The sequence below is a fragment of the Heterodontus francisci genome, chromosome 24, assembly GCF_036365525.1.
Source record: "Heterodontus francisci isolate sHetFra1 chromosome 24, sHetFra1.hap1, whole genome shotgun sequence".
Lineage (NCBI taxonomy): Eukaryota > Metazoa > Chordata > Chondrichthyes > Heterodontiformes > Heterodontidae > Heterodontus > Heterodontus francisci.
This window is the reverse complement of record NC_090394.1, coordinates 75,071,497-75,092,144: the sequence shown is the minus strand read 5'-3', so window position 1 is coordinate 75,092,144 and position 20,648 is coordinate 75,071,497. Positions and strand designations below refer to the sequence as shown.

The following is a 20,648-nucleotide window of genomic DNA, read 5'->3' as shown; positions in this document are numbered from 1 at the left end:
AGGATCTTTTGCGTCCATCTCAGTGGGGTCTCAGTTTAATGTCTCATGTGAAAGACGGCATCTCTGACAGTGCCGCACTCCTTTAGTACTGCACTGCGAGCATCAGCCTAGATTTTGTGCTCGGGTCTCTGGAGTGAGACTTGAACCCACAAACATCTGACTCAGGTGAGTGTGCCAAGCACTGAGTCACAGCTAACACTGTCCAATTGTATGGCCAAGTGGCCTCAGCAGTCAGTGTACACAGGCTTCTTCAGGGGATCAGGGCTCATTATGCTCCCCTCCATACCTGATGTTCAGACATGTGATGTCTGGCAGATAACATTTACCTTCCTAGAGAATGAATCCTCTCTCTTTCTGCTTTATAACCCTGAAATAAGGGAAATCAGCAAAGATGAAAGGAAGAAAACTCATGGACAAAGTAAAGGAGAATAAGAAATGAGATTTTGTGTCAATCTTCTAAAATGTACAGATGAACCTGATGCATCAGTTTCAGATTTAGTGGACTCGGTCTGCTTTGAAAACCACTTTTTTTTTGTGCCAGGAGTAGTTTCTTACCAGGTCAAGGGGAAGCTGGATAAGCATATGAGGGAGAAAAGAATAGAAGGATATGTTGATGGGGTTAGATGCAGATGGCTGGGAGGAGACTTGTATGGAGTATACACACCAGCAGAGACCGGTTGGGTTGAATGGCCTGTTTCTATGCTGTAAATACTTTGCAATAGTTTATAACAACAATAATGTGTATTATATGGAGCCTTTAACATAACAAAGCATCGCTTCATTGGACCATTATCAAACAAAATTTTACACCAAGCCGCGTAAGGAGATATTGGGACTGATGGCAAAAAGCTTAGTCAAAATTAAGGAGCATCTTACAGGAGGAGAGAGAGATGGAGAGTTTTAGGGAGGGAATTCCAGAGCTTTGGGCCTAGGCAGCTGAAGGCATGACCGCCAATGGTGGAGCGATTAAAATCGAGGATATGCAGGAGGCCAGATTGGAAGAGTGCAGAGATCTCAAGACGGTTATCGGAGGTACAGAGATAGGGAGAGACAAGGCCATGGAGGGATTTGAACACACAGATGGAAATTTTAAAATCGCAGCATTGCCAGACTGGGAGTCAATGTAGATCAGAGAACAAAGGGGTAATGGGTGAACAGAACTTGGGGTGAGTCAATAGACTAACCCCTAGCCAAGCTGTTGACTTCCCAAAGTCTGTCCACCATCTACAAGGCACAAGTCAGGAGTGTGAATGGTCTGGAATGCCCTGTTGGGAGGGTGGTAGAGGCAGGTTGCCTCACATCCTTTAAAAAGTACCTGGATGAGCACTTGACACATCATAACATTCAAGGCTATGGGCCAAGTGCTGGCAAATGGGATTACGTAGACAGGTCAGGTGTTTTAATGCATCGGTGCAGACTCAATGGGCTGAAGAGCCTCTTCTGCACTGTATTATTCTGTGATGGAATATTCCCCACTTGCCTGGATGTGTGCAACTCCAACAACATGGGATAAAGCATGATTGGCACCCCATCCACCATCTTCAATATTCACTCCCTCCATCACTGATGCACAGTGGCAGCAGTGTGTACCATCTACAAGATGTACTGCAGCAACTCACCAAGGCTTCTTCGACAGAACCTTCCAAACCCGCAACCTCTACCACCTAGAAGGACAAGGGCTACAGATGCATGGGAACACCACCATCTGCAGGTTCCCCACCAAGCCGCACACCATCCTGACTTGGAATTATATCGCTGTTCCTTCACTGTCACTGGGTCAAAATCCTGGAACCCCCATCCTTACAGCACTGTGGGTGTACCTACCCCACATGAATTGGAGCGGTACAAGGTGGCTTACCACCACCTTTTCCCAAGGGCAATTAAGGATGGGCAATAAATGCTGGCCTAGCCAGCGATGCCCACATCCCATGAAAGAAAAATAAACCCTATTGGCAGCATGTAGTCCGAATGTTGTCAGGGCTACTTACCTTGCCAGTATGAACAACCTTGTACAGTCTGCAGGGCAGCTGAATGCAGTACATCACAGGTTGTTTTGATGTGGCAATTCAAGATTGAGCATTCACTCTCTTCAGTGCTCCTTAACATTAGAAAATGTTGGCAATGCTCAGCAAGTTGGGCAGCATCTGTGGAGAGAGAAACAGTTGATGTTTCGAGGCTGTGACCTTTCAGTTCTGATGAAAGGTCAGAGACCTGAAACGTTAACTGTTTCTCTCTACACAGATGCTGCCAGACCTGCTGAGTATTGCCAGCATTTTCTGCTTCTATTTCAGATTTCCAGCATCCGCAGTATTTTGCTTTTGTCTCCTTAAAATTAGTTTTGGCTCTTCCCACCTCTGCACTATCCTGGCATAATTCTGTCATTGCGATTGAAATGAATGTGGACGATGTTAAAACATATGTATTCACCTTCTGGATCTTAGTTCAACCATGACGTACAACACTCTATCCCAAGTGCCACCAGGTGTTCTGGGTAAACTGATGGGTTTCGAGCTTCCTTCTTTACATTAATGTGTGGCTGACACTTTCAAATGAGCTACAGGCCCTGTGCGTAATGAGGTGAGACGGTTAATGTGGATGCTGTGACTCCTGTGTGCCTCCACACTCTTCGGGACAAAAGGTGTATTGTTATTTTCCCATCATTAATATAGAGTGTGATCTACATTCAAAGCATAAGGGAAACCATTCCTACAGTAGATAATCGGTCAATTGTATAATACAGTTTTACTTGCATCGTTTGAGGTTAACAGAGCAAATTAATATTTTTTCATTGGAGAGTAGATTTTCCATGTAGGTTTGTATCTCAATCCACCTAACTAGGTTTTGTGCATTGTATCTGGTTGCTTATGTCAATTAAGTAGTTACTGAAACTGGATTCATAACGGAGGCAAATGGGAGAGAATATCACATTTACTACAAGTTGTGCAGTTTTATTTTGTCTAGTTAATTCTCTATTTGTTGGGTTGTGTGATTATGTCTATGTAGCGATGCTACCATTGTGCTCCAAAGGATTGGTGCGAGTTTCTTAGTAGGCTCACATTATGTGAAGAGAGTGTTGCACGATGTACAAAGCTAACGCGTTATTTGTTTTGTCTGTTTCCTTTGCACCCACAGGTGCGCTGATGGTTGGCCTCGTCCGTCAGTGTCAAACCATCCATGGGCGTGACCGAACGTGTGTCCCTCCACGTCTTCCACCCGAATGGGTCACAACACTGTTTTTCATTATTCTGGGCATTATTTCATTGACAGTAACTTGCGGTTTGCTGGTGGCTTCACATTGGCGAAGAGAAACCACCAAATATGCCCGCTGGATAGCCTTTGCTGGAAGTAAGTTCATTTTTGTTTCAGATTTAAATACTCAAACTCTTGAAAGGTACGCATTACGAAAAGCTTGGGTTTCCCAGGATTTCAGTAAGAGTATGCAGGTGGAATATTTGAATCCCAAACCTAGAGGAGTGACTTCGGCACCAGGTTTTGCCATTCAGTGGTGTGTAAAAAAAAAAAAGTTGAAAGTGTAATTTTTCGTGCTAGCATGACCAGATTTGTGACTTCAGTCAAATTTATTTACTAAATAGACTCACTTCCCAGTGAAGGTTATCCCTGAAACAACATGTACAGTAGGTTCCTCATTTTCAGTTTGCCTGCTATTAGCAACAAGCACAAAATGCTAATAGGATTTCAGAGCAGTCTAGCTTTCAACAGCCCGTAGTGGGGCTGTTTAGACACAGAATTCTCTATTAAGATTAATAAATCCTTAATCCCTTTGGCTGTGCAGTGAATTAGTTATATTCCGACTAAGAATTGTCTGTAAACGTTTGTACAGTATTTGACATGACAACGCACGAGGTACAACCAACTGTACTGTAAATGTAATTTACAGATGGCATTCTTTTGCCAGGCATCAGTTCTATTATCCTGATGAAAGCTTCAATTAAAAAAAAAATCTCCTGGTGGATTATAAAGGATTTAATAATGGTTTATTAAATTCTTCTTTATGCTCAGGTAATTTGAGGTTTGGCTGCTGCTGTTAAGTTTATGTCAGATATTGTGCACAATCCACATTTAATGTCCCAAAGTGTTGGGAGGAGGAAAGGGGAAGAGAAGTATTTGCACATCTGCCAAATCTCATTTTTGAAAATGTTGAGGACCAACAAAAGTAATTATTGTTGACTTAAGTATATTAAAGAAAAAAAGAAAGACCTTGCATTTATGTAACACCTTTCACGACTTCAGGACGAGCCTGGAATATTTGAAAGCTTAAAACTAGAAACTTAGAAGCTATTTCAGTAAAGTTTATACCTAGGCAAACAGGTCAGACAAAAAGTGTTCTGTCCTGAAGTAAACGCAAAAGTGACAGGTATTTTGTTGAATTGACTTGGAGCCAACACTGGTAAATGATCCCGTCTGTTCTCTGGTACAACAAGTCCTGTGAACTGTGAGCAGCTTGAATGAGTGTTCCCTGAATTTAGTATTTCAAATCATTAAAGGGCATATAAGGACCACACCTTTGTTTAGTTTGACTTTTGAAAAGGTCCTTTTAGGCTCCTTTGGCGCCTGATGTTTGCTTTTAGATGATGATTTTAGCTGAAAAATACCCTATTTAAGCTGACTTTACGAATAGCCATTTCTAAGGGTCCTTCAGGGCGAGGCCTGGACAACGTATGTCAGCCAAGAGCAACGTCTGAATTCATTCCATCTTCGCTGCCTCCGGAGAATACTTGGCATCAGGTGGCAGGACCGTATCTCCAACACAGAAGTCCTCGAGGCGGCCAACATCCCCAGCTTATACACACTACTGAGTCAGAGGCGCTTGAGATGGCTTGGCCATGTGAGCCGCATGGAAAATGGCAGGATCCCCAAGGACACATTGTACAGCGAGCTCGCCACTGGTAGCAGACCCACCAGTCGTCCATGTCTCCGCTTTAAAGACATCTGCAAACATGACATGAAGTCCTGTGACATTGATCACAAGTCGTGGGAGTCAGTTGCCAGTGATCGCCAGAGCTGGCGGACAACCATAAAGGCGGGGCTAAAGAGTGGCGAGTCGAAGAGACTTAGCAGTTGGCAGGAAAAAAGACAGAAGCGCAAGGGGAGAACCAACTGTGTAACAGCCCCGACAACCAATTTTATCTGCAGCACCTGTGAAAGAGTCTTTCACTCTAGAATTGGCCTTTATAGCCACTCCAGGCGCTGCTTCACAAACCACTGACCACCTCCAGGCGCTTACCCATTGTCTCTTGAGACAAGGAGGCCAAAGAAGAGAAGAATACCCTTTTTAAGCAGACTTTAAGAATAGCCATTTCTAAGGGTCCTTCATCTCTCGTCCCCCATCCCATCTATCCATCTAAAAAAAAAATCTATGTTTTGACTAGGAAGCTTTGCATTTCTTGGGAGTTATCTCCCTGTCCTAACTTTGACTGTATAAGCTGTTTACAGCATAGTGCCATTATTGCAGAAAATGCTTTTTTCCTTGGTATGCAGCTTTGGAAATAGTATACGAGTTAGTAAGTTGAGGGGAGGCAGTGGTGTGGTAGTATTGTCACTGGACTAGTAACCCAGAGACCCAGGGTATTGCTCTAGGGACATGGATTCAAATCCCACCATGGAAGAAGGTGGAATTTGAATTCAATTAATAAATCTGGAATTAAAAGCTATTTATGTCTTTCCAACCTGGAAGAGTCAGAATATAGGTGGCGGGGGAAAGAAGATGCTTATTGTCTCTCATTCCAGGTAGTGGAGGAGTAAGCAATCTATTTAGCTTCAGTCTGAGATTGCAGAGCCAGAGGGCACAAGGACATGATGGAATGTGAAATAGCCATCCAGCAAGAACAACTGATATATCAGTTGACTCTTTTAAGAAGAAACACTCTGAAGAATATTGAAGAAACGGATCAAATGCTGTGTGGAACAATGACTTTTTTTTTACTTGTTTGGATCCTGGTTGCATCTGTGGAATGCTGCTCGTCAGAGTTGAACAATGTAGGTGTGATAATGGACAAACTGTGCCATTCTACTAGTTTACCCTTGGGGAGGATAAGGGAAGGTGTGGGAGTGATTCCACATGGTTGCTTGCCTCTATCAGTAGACTGGAGTGGATTTAATAGATAACCCTCGTCATACAAAACAGCCAGAGGGCAGGTGAGGTAAATGGCCTTGTGTCGATGTTTTATCTGATATTTTTTAGATATTAAAATCATTTAAAGTTGCACTATAGCTTGCTGAGTAACTTGGCCAGAATGTCTCCGTTTACCATTAGGTGCTGAGCAGCGGATTCCAGTAACGACAAAAAATTGAGTGTAACATTTGAGCTTTGTGCCCCTGGGCTAGGGCAGGAGGGCAAACAAGTAGCTAGAGTTACAACCCCTGATCATTAAATTGTGAACCCTTCTGGAAAGCACGTATGTGCAAAGATCGGATGAGAAAGGCAGTGATGCCCTTCATGGTTGAACTTCACAGCTCAATGACCATTCAGGTGAGGATGCCTCACACACCCCCTGGAATTGCAAGAGTCAGAAGTATGGGTGGCGGGGGAAAGAATATGCTTAATGTCTCTCATTCCATCACTGTGTATTTCCCGGGATATATTGGACTGAAAAGCTCCAAAGAATGTTAGTTCATCAAAAAAAAAGGATTGAAAAATATCTGGAAGCTCTGCTTTATTCTGCAGTATTTATCCTTAATAGATACTTGTGTATCACAGATTAGTTTAGTTTAGAGATACAGCACTGAAACAGGCCCTTCGGCCCACCGCGTCTGTGCCGACCATCAACCACCCATTTATACTAATCCTACACTAATCCCATATTACTACCACATCCCCACCTGTCCCTATATTTCCCTACAACCAACTATACTAGGGGCAATTTTTAATGGCCAATTTACCCACCAACCTGCAAGTCTTTTGGCTTGTGGGAGGAAACCGGAGCACCCGGAGAAAACCCACGCAGACACAGGGAGAACTTGCAAACTCCACACAGGCAGGACCCAGAATTGAACCCGGGTCGCTGGAGCTGTGAGGCTGCAGTGCTAACCACTGTGCCGCCCCTAGTGTTTTAACCACAAGAATCATAATGTCTCCATAATATATCCCTTTGGATATTTGAAATTTTTCTGAGCTGCTGTCATTGTGACTGAAGAAATATTTTTTGATTCAAATTGAACTAATTCAAATTTGGATTTGATTTCAAAGGATCAGTGCTGGGACCTTTGCTGTTTGTAGTATATATAAATGATTTGGAGGAAAATGTAGCTGGTCTGATTAGTAAGTTTGCGGACGACACAAAGGTTGGTGGAGTTGCGGATAATGATGAGGATTGTCAGAGGATACAGCAGGATATAGATCGGTTGGAGACTTGGGCGGAGAAATGGCAGATGGAGTTTAATCCGGACAAATGTGAGGTAATGCATTTTGGAAGGTCTAATGCAGGTGGGAAGTATACAGTAAATGGCGGAACCCTTAGGAGTATTGACAGGCAGAGAGATCTGGGCGTACAGGTCCACAGGTCACTGAAAGTGTCAACGCAGATGGATAAGGTAGTCAAGAAGGCATACGGCATGCTTGCCTTCATCGGTCGGGGCATAGAGTATAAAAATTGGCAAGTCATGTTGTAGCTGTACAGAACCTTAGTTAGGCCACACTTAGAATATTGCGTACAATTCTGGTCGCCACATTACCAGAAGGACGTGGAGGCTTTGGAGAGGGTGCAGAAGAGGTTTACCAGGATGTTGCCTGGTCTGGAGGGCATTAGCTATGAGGAGAGGTTGGATAAACTCGGATTGTTTTCACTGGAACGACGGAGGTGGAGGGGCGACATGATAGAGGTTTACAAAGTTGAGTGGCATGGACAGAGTGGATGGTCAGAAACTTTTTCCCAGGGTGGAAGAGTCAGTTACTAGGGGACATAGGTTTAAGGTGCGAGGGGCAAAGTTTAGAGGGGATGTGCGAGGCAAGTTTTTTTACACAGAGGGTGGTGAGTGCCTGGAACTTGCTGCCAGGGGAGGTGGTGGAAGCAGATACGATAGTGACGTTTAAGAGACATCTTGACAAATACATGAATAGGAAAGGAATAGAGGGATATGGACCCCGGAAGTGCAGAAGGTGTTAGTTCCGGCAGGCATCAAGATCGGCGCAGGCTTGGAGGGCCGAATGGCCTGTTCCTGTGCTGTACTGTTCTTTGTTCAAAGCAAGAATTTTTACTCAAGTTTTTTTTTAAATTTATGGTAGGATTTTTTTAAATAAAATGGGGACGAAATCACAATAGTTGAAAGGAGAGAGCAAGGGGTGGGAGGAAGAGTGAGTCACTGGAAACTCCCACAGAAAGAGATGGGAAAAGGTTGAGTGATAGAAAAGTAACCCTGGGAAAGAGTGAATGACAGGACAGCAACCTGCTGCAGCACGAGTGCTAACTTTTAGCCAGCATGCATTTTGATTGTAGTGTAATCCAAGGTTGAGACCAACGTTTTAAACCAGCAGTGACATGACATAAACGTCTGATTTGAGAAAATCCCTCTGTCTTTCTGTTATTGTCCACAGCTATATATTAATTTGTTGAACTGTATATTTAAATCCACATTCTCTGTATTAAGGTTATAGTATAAGGCTGTATTTTAATCTTGGACACAAAACGCCATTCAGAAGTTGCTGTCCTGACTTGCCAAGACCACCCTAGACTAAATTACAGCCTTAGTGCTCACTTCCAACCATCAGTAATTCCACAGAACGCATAAAATAATTTCTCTGTTGCTGCACCCCACTGCTGCCACCCAGTCAAGATTGACACCCTTATTTTCTTCAAAGATAGGGCTGCCCATCAATCATAATCCAAACATTGACATGATTTTACCACTTGACAAAAGATCTCTTGCATTTTGATATGGAGAATCAATATTACAAGGACTAGCTACGTAGATGGTGAAAGCTTCTTAAAAATACAGTAGCACTAAACCTCTGCTTTACAGTGTTTAGGTGTGAGTTACAGTAGAGTTGTCTTGAGCCTTCATTTATATTTCTAGCATTCTATCCTCAATCGTACGCTACATAACTAAAGCATCTGGGGTTAATGATGGAATCAGTGATGTTAGTTCCGTTATCTTGGGTCTGTTTTCATTTGGTATTTTGCTATCAATGTTATTCCAGTCCGTGCTGCCCCACTGTAATATGAAGCAGTTAAACTGTTTTCCCAGAGGTGCAATTCTTACAAAAATGTCTTCACTGTGCCAGTGCTCATGTCATTATGATTTATTGCTCTTTTTTAAAAAAAAATTTGAATTGGGTGTTTAAATTAAGAATTCTCTTAACAATTTGTAAAAGTGATGGTAACACTGACTGTAATATTCTGTATTTTTTGGTAATCATCACCTCAAGACAGTTCCTGTTTTTAAAAACGCACTCCAGATACCATCCCAAACAATTCATTTCAAGTAGCCTTCTGTCACATCTGTAACCTTCTGCAGATGCAGTTCAGATGCTGCACTCAAAGCCGCAGCTGCTTATTTCATACAGCCTGCCTCCTGTTTAATAGTACTGGGCAGCTGCAACGAAACAGGAGGCAGCACAACAGGTCAATGTCCATCCTTTGCTCTCCCTTTCTTTGTTTGTCTGACAGATTCTCGCTTTAACCTTGCTCCCTCTAATACCAGCTGGTAACTTTTTAAGTACAGAGCTACTGTGCAGCTGTTTCTTTTTTCAAGATTTAAGCAGAGCTACAGCAGCAAAAAGTGAAGGCAAACCCCTGTGCGGAAAGGTGATCCTGCAGCTTGAGAAATCTTGGATAGAGGGTGTCGAAAGTGATATGGGGTGCTCAGTGGAATAATTTAAAGGCACTTCTACATTGCAGGAGTTTTGCCAATGGGAGTCGTGTAATACGGGTCTGCAGTGTGAGTTAATGCTGCCTCTATGTGCACATGCCATTGAACAGCTGAGAGTCCACTTAGGGTTCAGCAGCGTTACAGAGGCCAGTACTGACAAAAAGTGCATAAAAGTGGGAGAGTAGCACACACTTTCACAGGATGGGAACAATTTTTTAGCTGCAATTAAATGGCCTTAATGTGGCCTCGGGATGGCAAGTCACGTCCAGGCAATGCTTGAGCACCAATACTTGAGTAGACCAAGAGCAGCAGGGACCTGGGAGTTGGTTGCAATAACTGTTGTGTGGTTTTGTGAACCAGTAAGAGGTGGGAGTAAAATATGAAATAGAAGGCGGGAGATGTATTGGATTCTGGTCATATCTTCAGTGAATTTGAGACATGACCTGCTAATCATATTCAGGAAACTGTATATTTTTCAACAGTCAAGGCTGAAAATTGCTCTGGTACTTTTACAGCTACTGAAGTCAAGCTGTACCAGCCTGTAATCCTCAGGGGCACTTTCCCTTTCTTTAAAAGGTGCCACCACATTTACTGGGTTTTCCCCTTGCTTTCCACTAGATGCTTGTTCCTTCTTTTTCTATACTGTGAGAATCTTAACTCCTATTAAAATCTATCTTCTTCACAAACTGTGCAATCACTTCTTCATTATTTTGGGATGGGTAATAATTTCCACTAAATGAACCTGCAAGAAAAGGGCAAATAACCTGTTCTTAACCAGTAAGTCATCTCCTAATATTGTGTGTGTTCAGTCAGTCTCACTCAACTTGTTACATAAATCCTTTGCTTCATTTGTACATGACTGAAAATGTTATTTTTCTTCACACCAATTGCAGTTTGCTTCTCTGGTTTCTTGCTTTTCATTTTAGTAATTCCCTTCATTTCTTTCGTTATAATCTAAGATGGTCCCTTTATTTCTCTTTATTGCTGAAGTCAATGGGTCCAGTTTCAAACAAATTTTACACCAAGGATAAAATTCATCGCCACCTTTTGGTTAATGGGGGGAAAAATTTTATAAACCACTTTTTATTTGGGAATTTATATCCTCTATAAAAGAAAGGATTGTGTAAGTATCCATAACAAAAGGGAGAGAAGTGTCCCATGTCTGGAAATACACTGTTGATGCAGGGTACTGCTTACTGCATCATATACACTGAGTAAAAAGGATAGGGTAAAATAGTATGGGTCACCTGGACTACCATTCTAAAAGGTAGAGCACAAGATGTGTATGTAGCAGATCTATTGCCTTAGCTAAACCTTGGGGAGGGGGTGCATGCCATACTGGCCTAGTTAACTTGTTTCTATTAAAGGGATCAAAGGATATGGGGCAAAAGCAGGGACAGGTTACTGAGTTGGATGATCAGCCGTGATCATAGTGAATGGCGGAGCAGGCTCGAAGGGCCGAATGGCCTACTGCTCCTATTTTCTATGTTTCTATAACTCACGATAGGAGACGGCGAGCCTCTTTGAGGGTGGGGGAGGGCTGGGGGTTGTCAGTTAAGGTGCTTCTGGAGGGGCTAGGAACACTTGTAATGTTTCTGTTGCTTTGGTGTAGAACGTTCCCTTTCCGGAGGATAACATTCATTCTTGGCAGCAAGTCTGTTGCTGAAACTGGCAGTTTTGTTTAGCGATGCAGTTTATTTTTGCATTTGAGCATTTGCAGTCAAAATTCAATTTCTGCAAGAGAACAGGTGATGTGGCAGAAGGGATTTGGCTGCTGGCCATGACAGATAAAAAGGAGCTTTATGCCACAATCACAAGACCTTACTGGCCTGAGAAGTGATACTTGAGCTTTTGAGCAGGGTTTGTGTGCCAGCTCCAGGTGCACTAGAAGCCACAGGATAGTCTGCAGGGGCCTGGGGAGTGTCAGTAGTCTAGACAGAAATGTTGTTTTGCTGTTTACCACAGAATGTGCAGGCCAAAGGGAGATTGCTGCCACCCTAACCCCAGTCACACACTGATCAATTTAATCTTAAGTTTCCTGGCCCTAACTGCCTCCTTTTCACCATGGATGCCCAATTTCTCAATCTCCATCCTCTACCAGGATGGTCTGGAGGCTGTCTGCTTCTTCATTGAAAGGAGGCCCAATCAGTCTCCGTCCACCAAAACCCTCCTTCGCCTGACTGAACTTGTCTTCACATTAAACAGCTTCTCCTTTGACTCAACTAACTTCCTCCAAATAAAAGGTGTTGCTGTGGGTACTTGCATGGGTCCTAGCTATGCCTAACTTTTTGTAGGATATATAACACATTCTTTGTTCAGTCCAACTTCAGCCCCCGTCCTTCACCTCTTTTTCCAGTACATTGATGATTGTATTGGTGCCATTTCCTGCTCTCACCCTGAACTGGAAAATTTCAGCAACTTTGCTTCCAATTTCCATCCTCCTTTCACCTTCACATTTCCATCTCCAACTCCTCCCTTCCCTTCCTTTCACTTCTCTCTCCCATTTCTGAAGATAGGCTGCCAGTCCATATTCGCTGTAAACCCACCGACTCCCACAACTACCTTGACTACACTTCCTGTAAGCACCCTGTTCTATTCTTCCAGTTTCTCCATCTCCATTGCGTATGATCTGACAATGCCACCTTCCATACTAATGCTTCTAATATATCATTTCCAACTGAGAATTCTCCTCCACTGTGGCTGACAGGTTCCTCTACCAATGCCCATCCCATTTCCCATACTTCTACTCTCACCCTTTCCCCTCCCTTCAAAACCATGATAGGGTTCCCCTTGTCCACTCCACCAGCCTCGGCATTCAACGTATCATCCATCACAATTTTCACCACCGGAGTGATGCCGCCATATCGTTCCCTCCCCTTTCAACATTCCGAAGGGACCGTTTTCCCTGCAACATCTTGATTCTCTCCTCAGTCGCCACCTACACTCTCTCCCCTTGCCAAGGCACCTTTCCATCCAAGTGTAGAAAATGCAGCACCTGCCATTTCATCTCCCTATCGTCCAGGGCCCCAAACACTCCTTCCGAGTGAAATAGTGATTTACTTATATTTTCAATTTAGTATACAATGAACAAAATTAACAGTCACTTGGACAAACGCAAATTAATTAAGGAAAGCCAGCACGGATTTGATAAGGGCAAATCATGTTTAATTCACTTGCTTGAGTTTTTTGATGAGGCAACAGAGAGGGTTGATGAGGGTAATGTGGTTGATGTGGTGTACATGGACTTTCAAAAGACATTTGATAAATTGCCACATAACAGGCTTGTCAGCAGAGTTTGAGCCCATTAAATAAAAAGGACAGTGGCAGCATGGATACAAAGTTGGCTGAGTGACAGGAAACAGAGAATAGATGTGAAGGATTGTTTCTTGGACTGGAGGAATGTATATAGTGGGGTTCCCCAGGGGTCGGTATTAGGACCACTGCTTTTCTTGATGTATATTAAGGACCTAGTCTTCGGTGTACAGGGCACAATTTCAAAATTTTAAGACAGAGGTAGACAGATTCTTGACAAACAGTGGAGTCAAAGGATATCAGGGGTAGGTAGAAAAGTGGAGTTGACTCCACAAACAGATCAGCCATGATCTTATAGAATGGCGGAGCAGGCTCGAGGGACTGAATAACCTACTCCTCCTCGTTCATATGCTCGTATATAAAATTTGCGAATGACACAAGACTTGGAAGTATTATGAACTGTGAGCAGGCTTGAAATGATACATTTCAAGAGCACATAGACAGGTTGGTGGAATGGGTGGACAAGTGGCATATGAAATTTAATTCAGTAAAGTGTGAAGTGATTCATTTTGGTAAGAATAATGAGAAGTGGTGGAGAGGTTTAGGGAGAGAATTCCAGAGCTTAGGACCTCAGCATCTGAAGACACGGCCACCAATGGCAGTGGTAAAAATCAGAGTTACATTAGAGGCCAGATTTGGAGGAGCACAGAGATCTTAGAGGGTTATAGGGCTGGACGAGGTTACAGAGATAATTTTTTGTAACCTCTGCATTCTATTTGATTCCAAGCTGGCATTTAGACCCTGCATACAGTCGGCTAGCTCGTCCATCACCTTCCACTTCCAGACCATTGCTTGTTCATGTCTCAGCCTTATCCTCGCTGCTACTGAAACCCTTTTCAGAGCACTAGGGTGAATCTGAGATTGTAGGATTGGTTTCGAAGGCTTTTTCCACAGAAGCAATGTCCACAATTGACTAACTCTTTGGTTGGATTTGACTTTTTAGTTGTAAAATCCCAAAAGAATTTATGTGGCCTCTACTGGTTTTAACAACAATGGGCCTTTTGGCCATGACTTCGTTATAGTTACAGTTATGGTCTGTGGATCCAGTTCTGATCTTGTTCTAGAGGAAGGTGCAATGCCTCAAAGCATGTTCCTGCCTGCACTGTCTTCAGCACGGGAGAACCAGTAACAGGAATGAGCAGATACAGCACCAGGAACGAGAATAGCAAATATTGCAAAGACAAAACACCACGGATGCTGGAAACCTGAAATAAAAGCAGAAAATGCTGGAAGCACTCAGCAGTTCAGGCCAGGCAGCATTTGTGGAGGGAGATACATGAGTTAATATCTCAGGTCTGTGACCTTACATCAGAATTGGAAAATGTTAGAGATGTAACATTTTTTAAGCAACTCCAGGGCATCTGGTCTGGCAGCATCTGAAAGATAAAAGCTAAGTATATGATGTTAGTCGAGACCTTTTTTGTTCACCTGCCATGTTGGTTTATCTTTTATTCCAACATTGGCACTGACGGGTTTGTTGTGTATTTATGGAATTTCCTGGGCTGTTTTACAGATTTCCAACATTCAGTTTTTCTTTGTGCATATCGTAAAATCATGTACCAATGTATATAACATCAGAAATTCCTTGTTTTTAAAGTAATCGAGTGGCCATGGTTACTATCCACCTCTTAATAAAAATCTGTTCTCTTAATCTTAATTTCCCTACCTGCAGTACCAGAGCTGTAAATTGGGTCGATGTCACTTCAGAGTAAATCCAGCAAACTCCCTGGAAAATACCAAATGCAGGATCAAAGAATCTGCAGTGTTTATAGGGCAGTGTTCACATTGCTGCCAGCAATGACTACACAGAAGGTGGCAAGGCTGGAGTGTATCTGTGGTGTGTACCAGTGAGTGAGGTGATCCTGTCCCATGGCTTTGACACCATTGCCAGGTGTATTAACAGCTGGCGTGACTGGCTTTGTGCAGGGAAGCTCTGATGATGAGCCCGCACAGGCCTATGAAGCATTTCTGTCATCTGTGGCATGTACGCAGCTGTCTTAGCAGATCTGGCTAGCTCAGATACCAGCCATAGCATCGTCAAAGAGGTTTCTATAGTAACTGGATCAACTACAGCAGTTGTGAGCTTGGATTCAGTTCTCCCATTTTATTAGATTCAATGCATTTTGGCACAAGAGGCACATATTGAGAGAGCAACATCTGTGTGGCATGTGTTCTGTCTGCACTCTTTAAACACTTAATCAGAGCTGGTTTCAGATGCATTAGTTTGAATTGAGTTGAGCAAAATTTGCTGTGCTGACAAGAATCTACAGCCTCTGTTACAGAGCTTTATTGTAGGATCATTCCCACAAATAAGTGTGTAAGAATTGTTGCCTTGACAGCAGAAAAGGTTCAATTTACCTTGTTGACTTGTCAAAACAAAATGTTGTGCCTGTGCATCTCCCCTTTCATAATTAGGTGGAGGAAATATTTTCCATGCTGATCTTGTTTGCTTAAATTCTAAGCATGTTGAGCAGACAAGCCTTGGGGCACGTTTGCAGATGTCAGTTTACCTGTGGTGTGACTTCATTTTGCAAGCTCACAGTCCCAATTAAACCAATTTGTGAAAAGGCAGCATTTGTTATAATCTAATCAGAATTTCTTTTTACAGTTTCTTTTGTACACAATGTAACGTAACATGGGTTTGGGGAGTGTCCAGATGAGAGACATTCATGTGATGCACACACATGTACCTCTAATCACTGCTGCATTACCTGCATGGTTGTGTTGCATCCCTGTTCCATCCCATTTTTTAGGCCAAGAATCAACTTTGCCCAATTATTTAATAAAGTTATGAACAAATAAAATTGAAACATCAGAATGGAATGTTGTGGAAAGCTAAAGAACTATATCTCAACGTACAACTGTTGTGTACTCATTTTCTGTCTCTCTCTCTGTTGCCAGTGATCCTGTTCTGTATGGCGGCTCTAATATTTCCGATTGGATTTTACATCAATGAAGTTGGAGGGCAGCCGTACAAGTTACCCAACAATACCCAGGTTGGGTCATCGTACGTGCTATTTGTCTTGTCCATCTTCTTTACAATCGTGGGACTCCTGTTTGCAGGGAAAGTCTGCCTACCTGGCTGAGGAAGCAGAAAAAGTCAGCCCAGTGTTTCAGCATACAAGAAAACCCAGTTATCAAAGTTGAGTTGCATTCGTCAGCTGGGGACTGCTTAGAGCAACTCCCGCGACCAAGGATGGATTAGTTCGTATCACTATGCACTTTGGAGACAAAGAAGAGTTTTTCCTCCACCAACCTCCATGCAGACTCAGAACATTGTGAACAAACTGCTGCTTTTTGTGGATGAGGACGGGGCTATTCTGTGAAACGAACAACCTGAGGAGACTGCTTCGCTGAAGAGGCATCAAGACCCACCCCTCCATTAACACTATACCTATCACTGTTTCATATTAGCAACATACTTTGGGACCCAAGCTCGCTCGCTCACTCACTCTCATTTTTTCACTGCTTAGAAAAAGACTAAGCGCTAGGCTGGAGGTAAGCTGGTAGATGCATGTGGGGCAGGCCTCACTGGTTAATAGAATGTTGCAACATCTCAAACATGGTGAACCATTCAAAAATTGAGAGGGAGTGAGGGAAACATTACACTACTTAAGCTAAAGTAATACCAAAATGGATTTGAATCCGGGCTTGGAGCCCAGTGGAGTGCCAGTCTAACCAGGGTCATCACGTTATGAAGCCTATAGATCAAAAGTTGCTTTCTATTCTATATAAAACAAATATGGAAATTTATTCCTGCTGGATATTAAAGCCAAATATTATGTTTTTTGTTAAGTAATATTTAGAAGAAACCCCCCCCCCTTCCTATTTCTGTTGGCTGATGCAGTTTAATGTATATGCAACTCTGGAGAGTTATAGTTACTGGAAAACACTATTATGTGTAAGTCAACGTCCGGGTTGCTGTCATTTTGAGGTCAGTACAGTTGAAAGTCCTCAGTTACCTCATTCTTCGTGCTTTTTTTTTATTCTGTAGCAACTGACCCCAACTTCATGTTTTCACACCATGTTACCACATGTCTAAACCTTTCTGGGTGCAATTTTTTTTAAGTTGACTAAGCTGAACTAAAAAAAAAAGTTATCTTTATTAAATTATTTGTATATGAGGAGAAAGAGATTGTGACATATCCTTTTAATCACTCCACCGCTTAAACCTGACCTATTTTTTGCAATGTCTTGGCTAATGTACTGGCTGTGGTTGTCCAGAGTTGTCCTCCCATTTATACTAATGTAACTTCATCTGCTGTTCGTGTACCTGTGTGGAGCTGTAAATGAACCTAACCTATTTAGCAGCTCCAGTCACCTTCATTGTGTTTACCTGCCCTGGGCAGTCAGGTTGTGTAGTATTAAAAGACGCCACTACCTGTGATCAGGCAGCCAGTCCGTTTCCACGTGTCAGGATAGTGATATTAAACTGCGCTTCCCTTTCAGACTTGTCCTGTGCTGATGCTTCAGGATCGGCGTAGAGTCGTTTGGGGTATGCTGAGCTATCTTTTTTGCTGAAGGATTGACAAGAACAGGCAGAGGAATGTACGTGACCAGCTGTTGAGGGAGTGCTGCAGTTCCACACAAGGTTTCTGAGTGCACTTCTCACCTGACCTTGTATTTAACGTGAGAGCTATAAAGCCCAGTCTAGTTGATAAAGGAACATTCCTCCCTCTTGCTGGGATGCTTGCTTTGCACCAAGGCACAGTAATCGCAGCTGTGAGACTGCTGCAGGGGTATTGCTGTCTCCTAGCCACTTAAACTGGTATTTAGGTACAGGCACCATACAGGTGTGTCTTTCTCCACCAAAAGAGTTAGTTTGGCCTCAGGCTGGTCTGTCCCTGGGCATGTCTGCAACAGTCCTTGTGCCCTCGCAGGTGGGTCACAGAGTGCTGGTGGTCATGTGTTGGCTGATGCATTAGCTTGAGGTGTCTGTTCACTGAAAGAAAGAAGCTGGGTAGAAGTGAGTCCTGTGGAGATGCCAGGAATATTGCTGCTTTCACTGGATCTGTGTGCTCTGTATTCCAAAGGAAATGATGTAGCAGAAATAAATGCATCAAGAAACAATTGTGAATATTTAAAAGCAACCAGGTACCTCAGCATTTGCAGTGAAAGGTCAAAGGACAGCATTGACGCTGCCAATATCTCCAAACTTGTTGGAAAGTACGAACAAAAGAGAAATCTGACAATGCTGTACTGTAGGAAGCTGGATGTAAATTTGTGAATGATCTGCTGACAAACACGTGAATTATGAGAAAGCATTAAGCAATTGAATTGCAACTGGATTTTACATTGAGTAAATCTAGAATTCCTGAATTATATGCCATTTATTCCAAACCAAACACCTAGAAAATTATACTAAATAACAAAACATACTTTGAGAAATTATGGCTGGGCTGTTCTGTTTATTGGGCTGTGACAAATGTTTCTTGGCCTGTGTCCAGCTTGACACCATGTTCATTTTTTGTGAGCACATTGTACGTTTCAGTGTGCACAGTTCTAATTAGCACAAGCTCACATGGGACCACTGTTGGTTGCAAAACATTGGTGGTAAAAAAAAGTTAATTTTCCTTGTTTCTTTGGCTTTCTTCTTCCTCCCCTTCTGTCTGTCTGTTCCTCTTCACCTCCCTCCCCCTCTCTCTTACTGCCCTATGCCTATTTAATGTGTCTGTCTCTCTTGTTTTTGCTCACTCCTTTTGCTTTCTCTCCTTGTGTGCACTCTCTCCTCTGTTTTCTCTCTCTTCCTCTTTACCTGTTTGATTTTACTGATCTCACAAGGTGAACTATCTGTGCCAACACGGGTGGAAAGGCCAGTTTCAGCCAGTGCATTAACATGGCGTGTTATTGTGTGAGCTGTGTACACATCTCAGTCCCTGGCCCCCATTTCAGATTGCATGCTTTTATTGCAATAGCACAAGAGATAGCAGTAAATGACAAAACCAAACCCCCAGGAATGGCTCAGACTGGAACTTCAGATCTGTGACTGAACAGTTGAACCTTTAGTGGTAAGTTCGTGCTAAATTATACCTAAATCATGGAAACAGACCTCTGAATAAATCACTTGACAGAATTGTTGGAGGTATTGGACACTGCTCATTGAGTATCAGATTTTGAAAACCAATATCTGATCTGCATCTGCAAGCTTTATTGCAAACCTGCATTCTGAGTTTTACATAGTATCATGTAACGTCACCCAGTATGAAGGCTGTCTGGAGCAGCTGTGTATCCTTCAGCAGTACAACAATTTAAGTAGACTATAAAACCACTTACAAGTTTTAAATTATTTGACTATCAGTTTATGTAGTCATAAGTTTTTTTTCAAAGACCCTTTCACAGCAGTAGATGCTTTGTGAGTGAATTCACTCACTCTCATTTCTCCTGAACCGAGCAATCATTTTGAAACACTTAAAAGAGCCATCGTCTAAAAGAGCAAGTAATCGAGTCATCTGGATCCAATGCAATCAGCGAGTGGACAGTACCACTGCACCTTTTATCTAGGGTCACGTTAGTCCCTCTTGGGGGGGGGGTCTTTAAAGGCCTATTGCATCATGTGTATCCTGCAACTAACTGGCTGAGCAGTGCCAGAATGCATCGTTAAGTGCCCACATTTATTTTTAAATTGCCACTTTAATGGTTCCATTTTCCCTCTGTGCAAAAAACCCTAATTAATTAGGTGCCTTCTGAGAAAATGAAGGCTATTAATATAATTCTCAGTACAGCACATTATTAATAGAAATGAGAATTAGGTATTTTTTGGCCTGAATTTTGTTTTATAAAATTCATATATTCTAACCCTTTGTCGATCACACTATCCTGTATGGTGCAGTTACTTGAACACTCGTGTATGTTACTTTATTCTGAGCAGATGTGTTTTCTGTGACAGCTGACTAAAAAGATGGGAGGATAAAAACTTTTCCATAAGTTTTGTAGAGTTAATGTGACTAGAGCCAGTTTCTGTCTGGCGGGAAACACTGAAATTGCAGCATTTTATCCGCTGATGTTTCACTTTGTGATTGAGTTGTACTATATCTTGATTTCTGTATGATTGGTTTACATTCATTTCTCCCCTCGCTTCCAGTCCACATTAAACCCTGTCTGAAGGACACAACAATGAAGGATAACACAAATGCCTCACTGCATGCAAGTGGTTTGGTGGTTAGTCCAAGAAACCCAGAATGAGATCCTAGTCGTTTTTCTTATTGTATAGAGTCACATAAGGGATTTTTTGGGATATGGGCAAGCAGCCTGTACAATATCCTAAGTTATATTATCAATGTGTTTTATAATTGGTTACGGCAGTTTTTAAAACCAATAATTTCAGAGGAGGCATTGTTAATACGTCTGTACAAAGAGAACATAATTTTCCTTCACTTGTATTTTTGTTATTGAGCAAGTTTATCAAAATAAAACGATTGTCTACTAAAGAAACTGGTGTTTTTTAAATGCTATGAGAAATAGATTTGATACAAATTTCTGTTCACTAAAAACCTGCACCAGAAAAGTCATGC

General features: G+C 42.4%; 1 protein-coding gene across 1 annotated transcript in view; it reads left to right on the top strand.

The window, feature by feature from the left end:
- LOC137383553 (uncharacterized protein C16orf52 homolog B) overlaps window positions 1–20,568 on the top strand; it is an 84,758-nt gene extending 64,190 nt beyond the window's left edge. Inside the window, exons 2-3 of the mRNA XM_068056644.1 lie at window positions 3,133–3,345; window positions 16,039–20,568. Of these exons, the coding sequence (XP_067912745.1) occupies window positions 3,141–3,345; window positions 16,039–16,223 (390 nt within the window). The 5' untranslated portion in view covers window positions 3,133–3,140 and the 3' untranslated portion in view covers window positions 16,224–20,568. The remainder of the gene's footprint in view (window positions 1–3,132; window positions 3,346–16,038) is intronic.
- The last annotated feature ends 80 nt before the right edge of the window (window positions 20,569–20,648 follow it).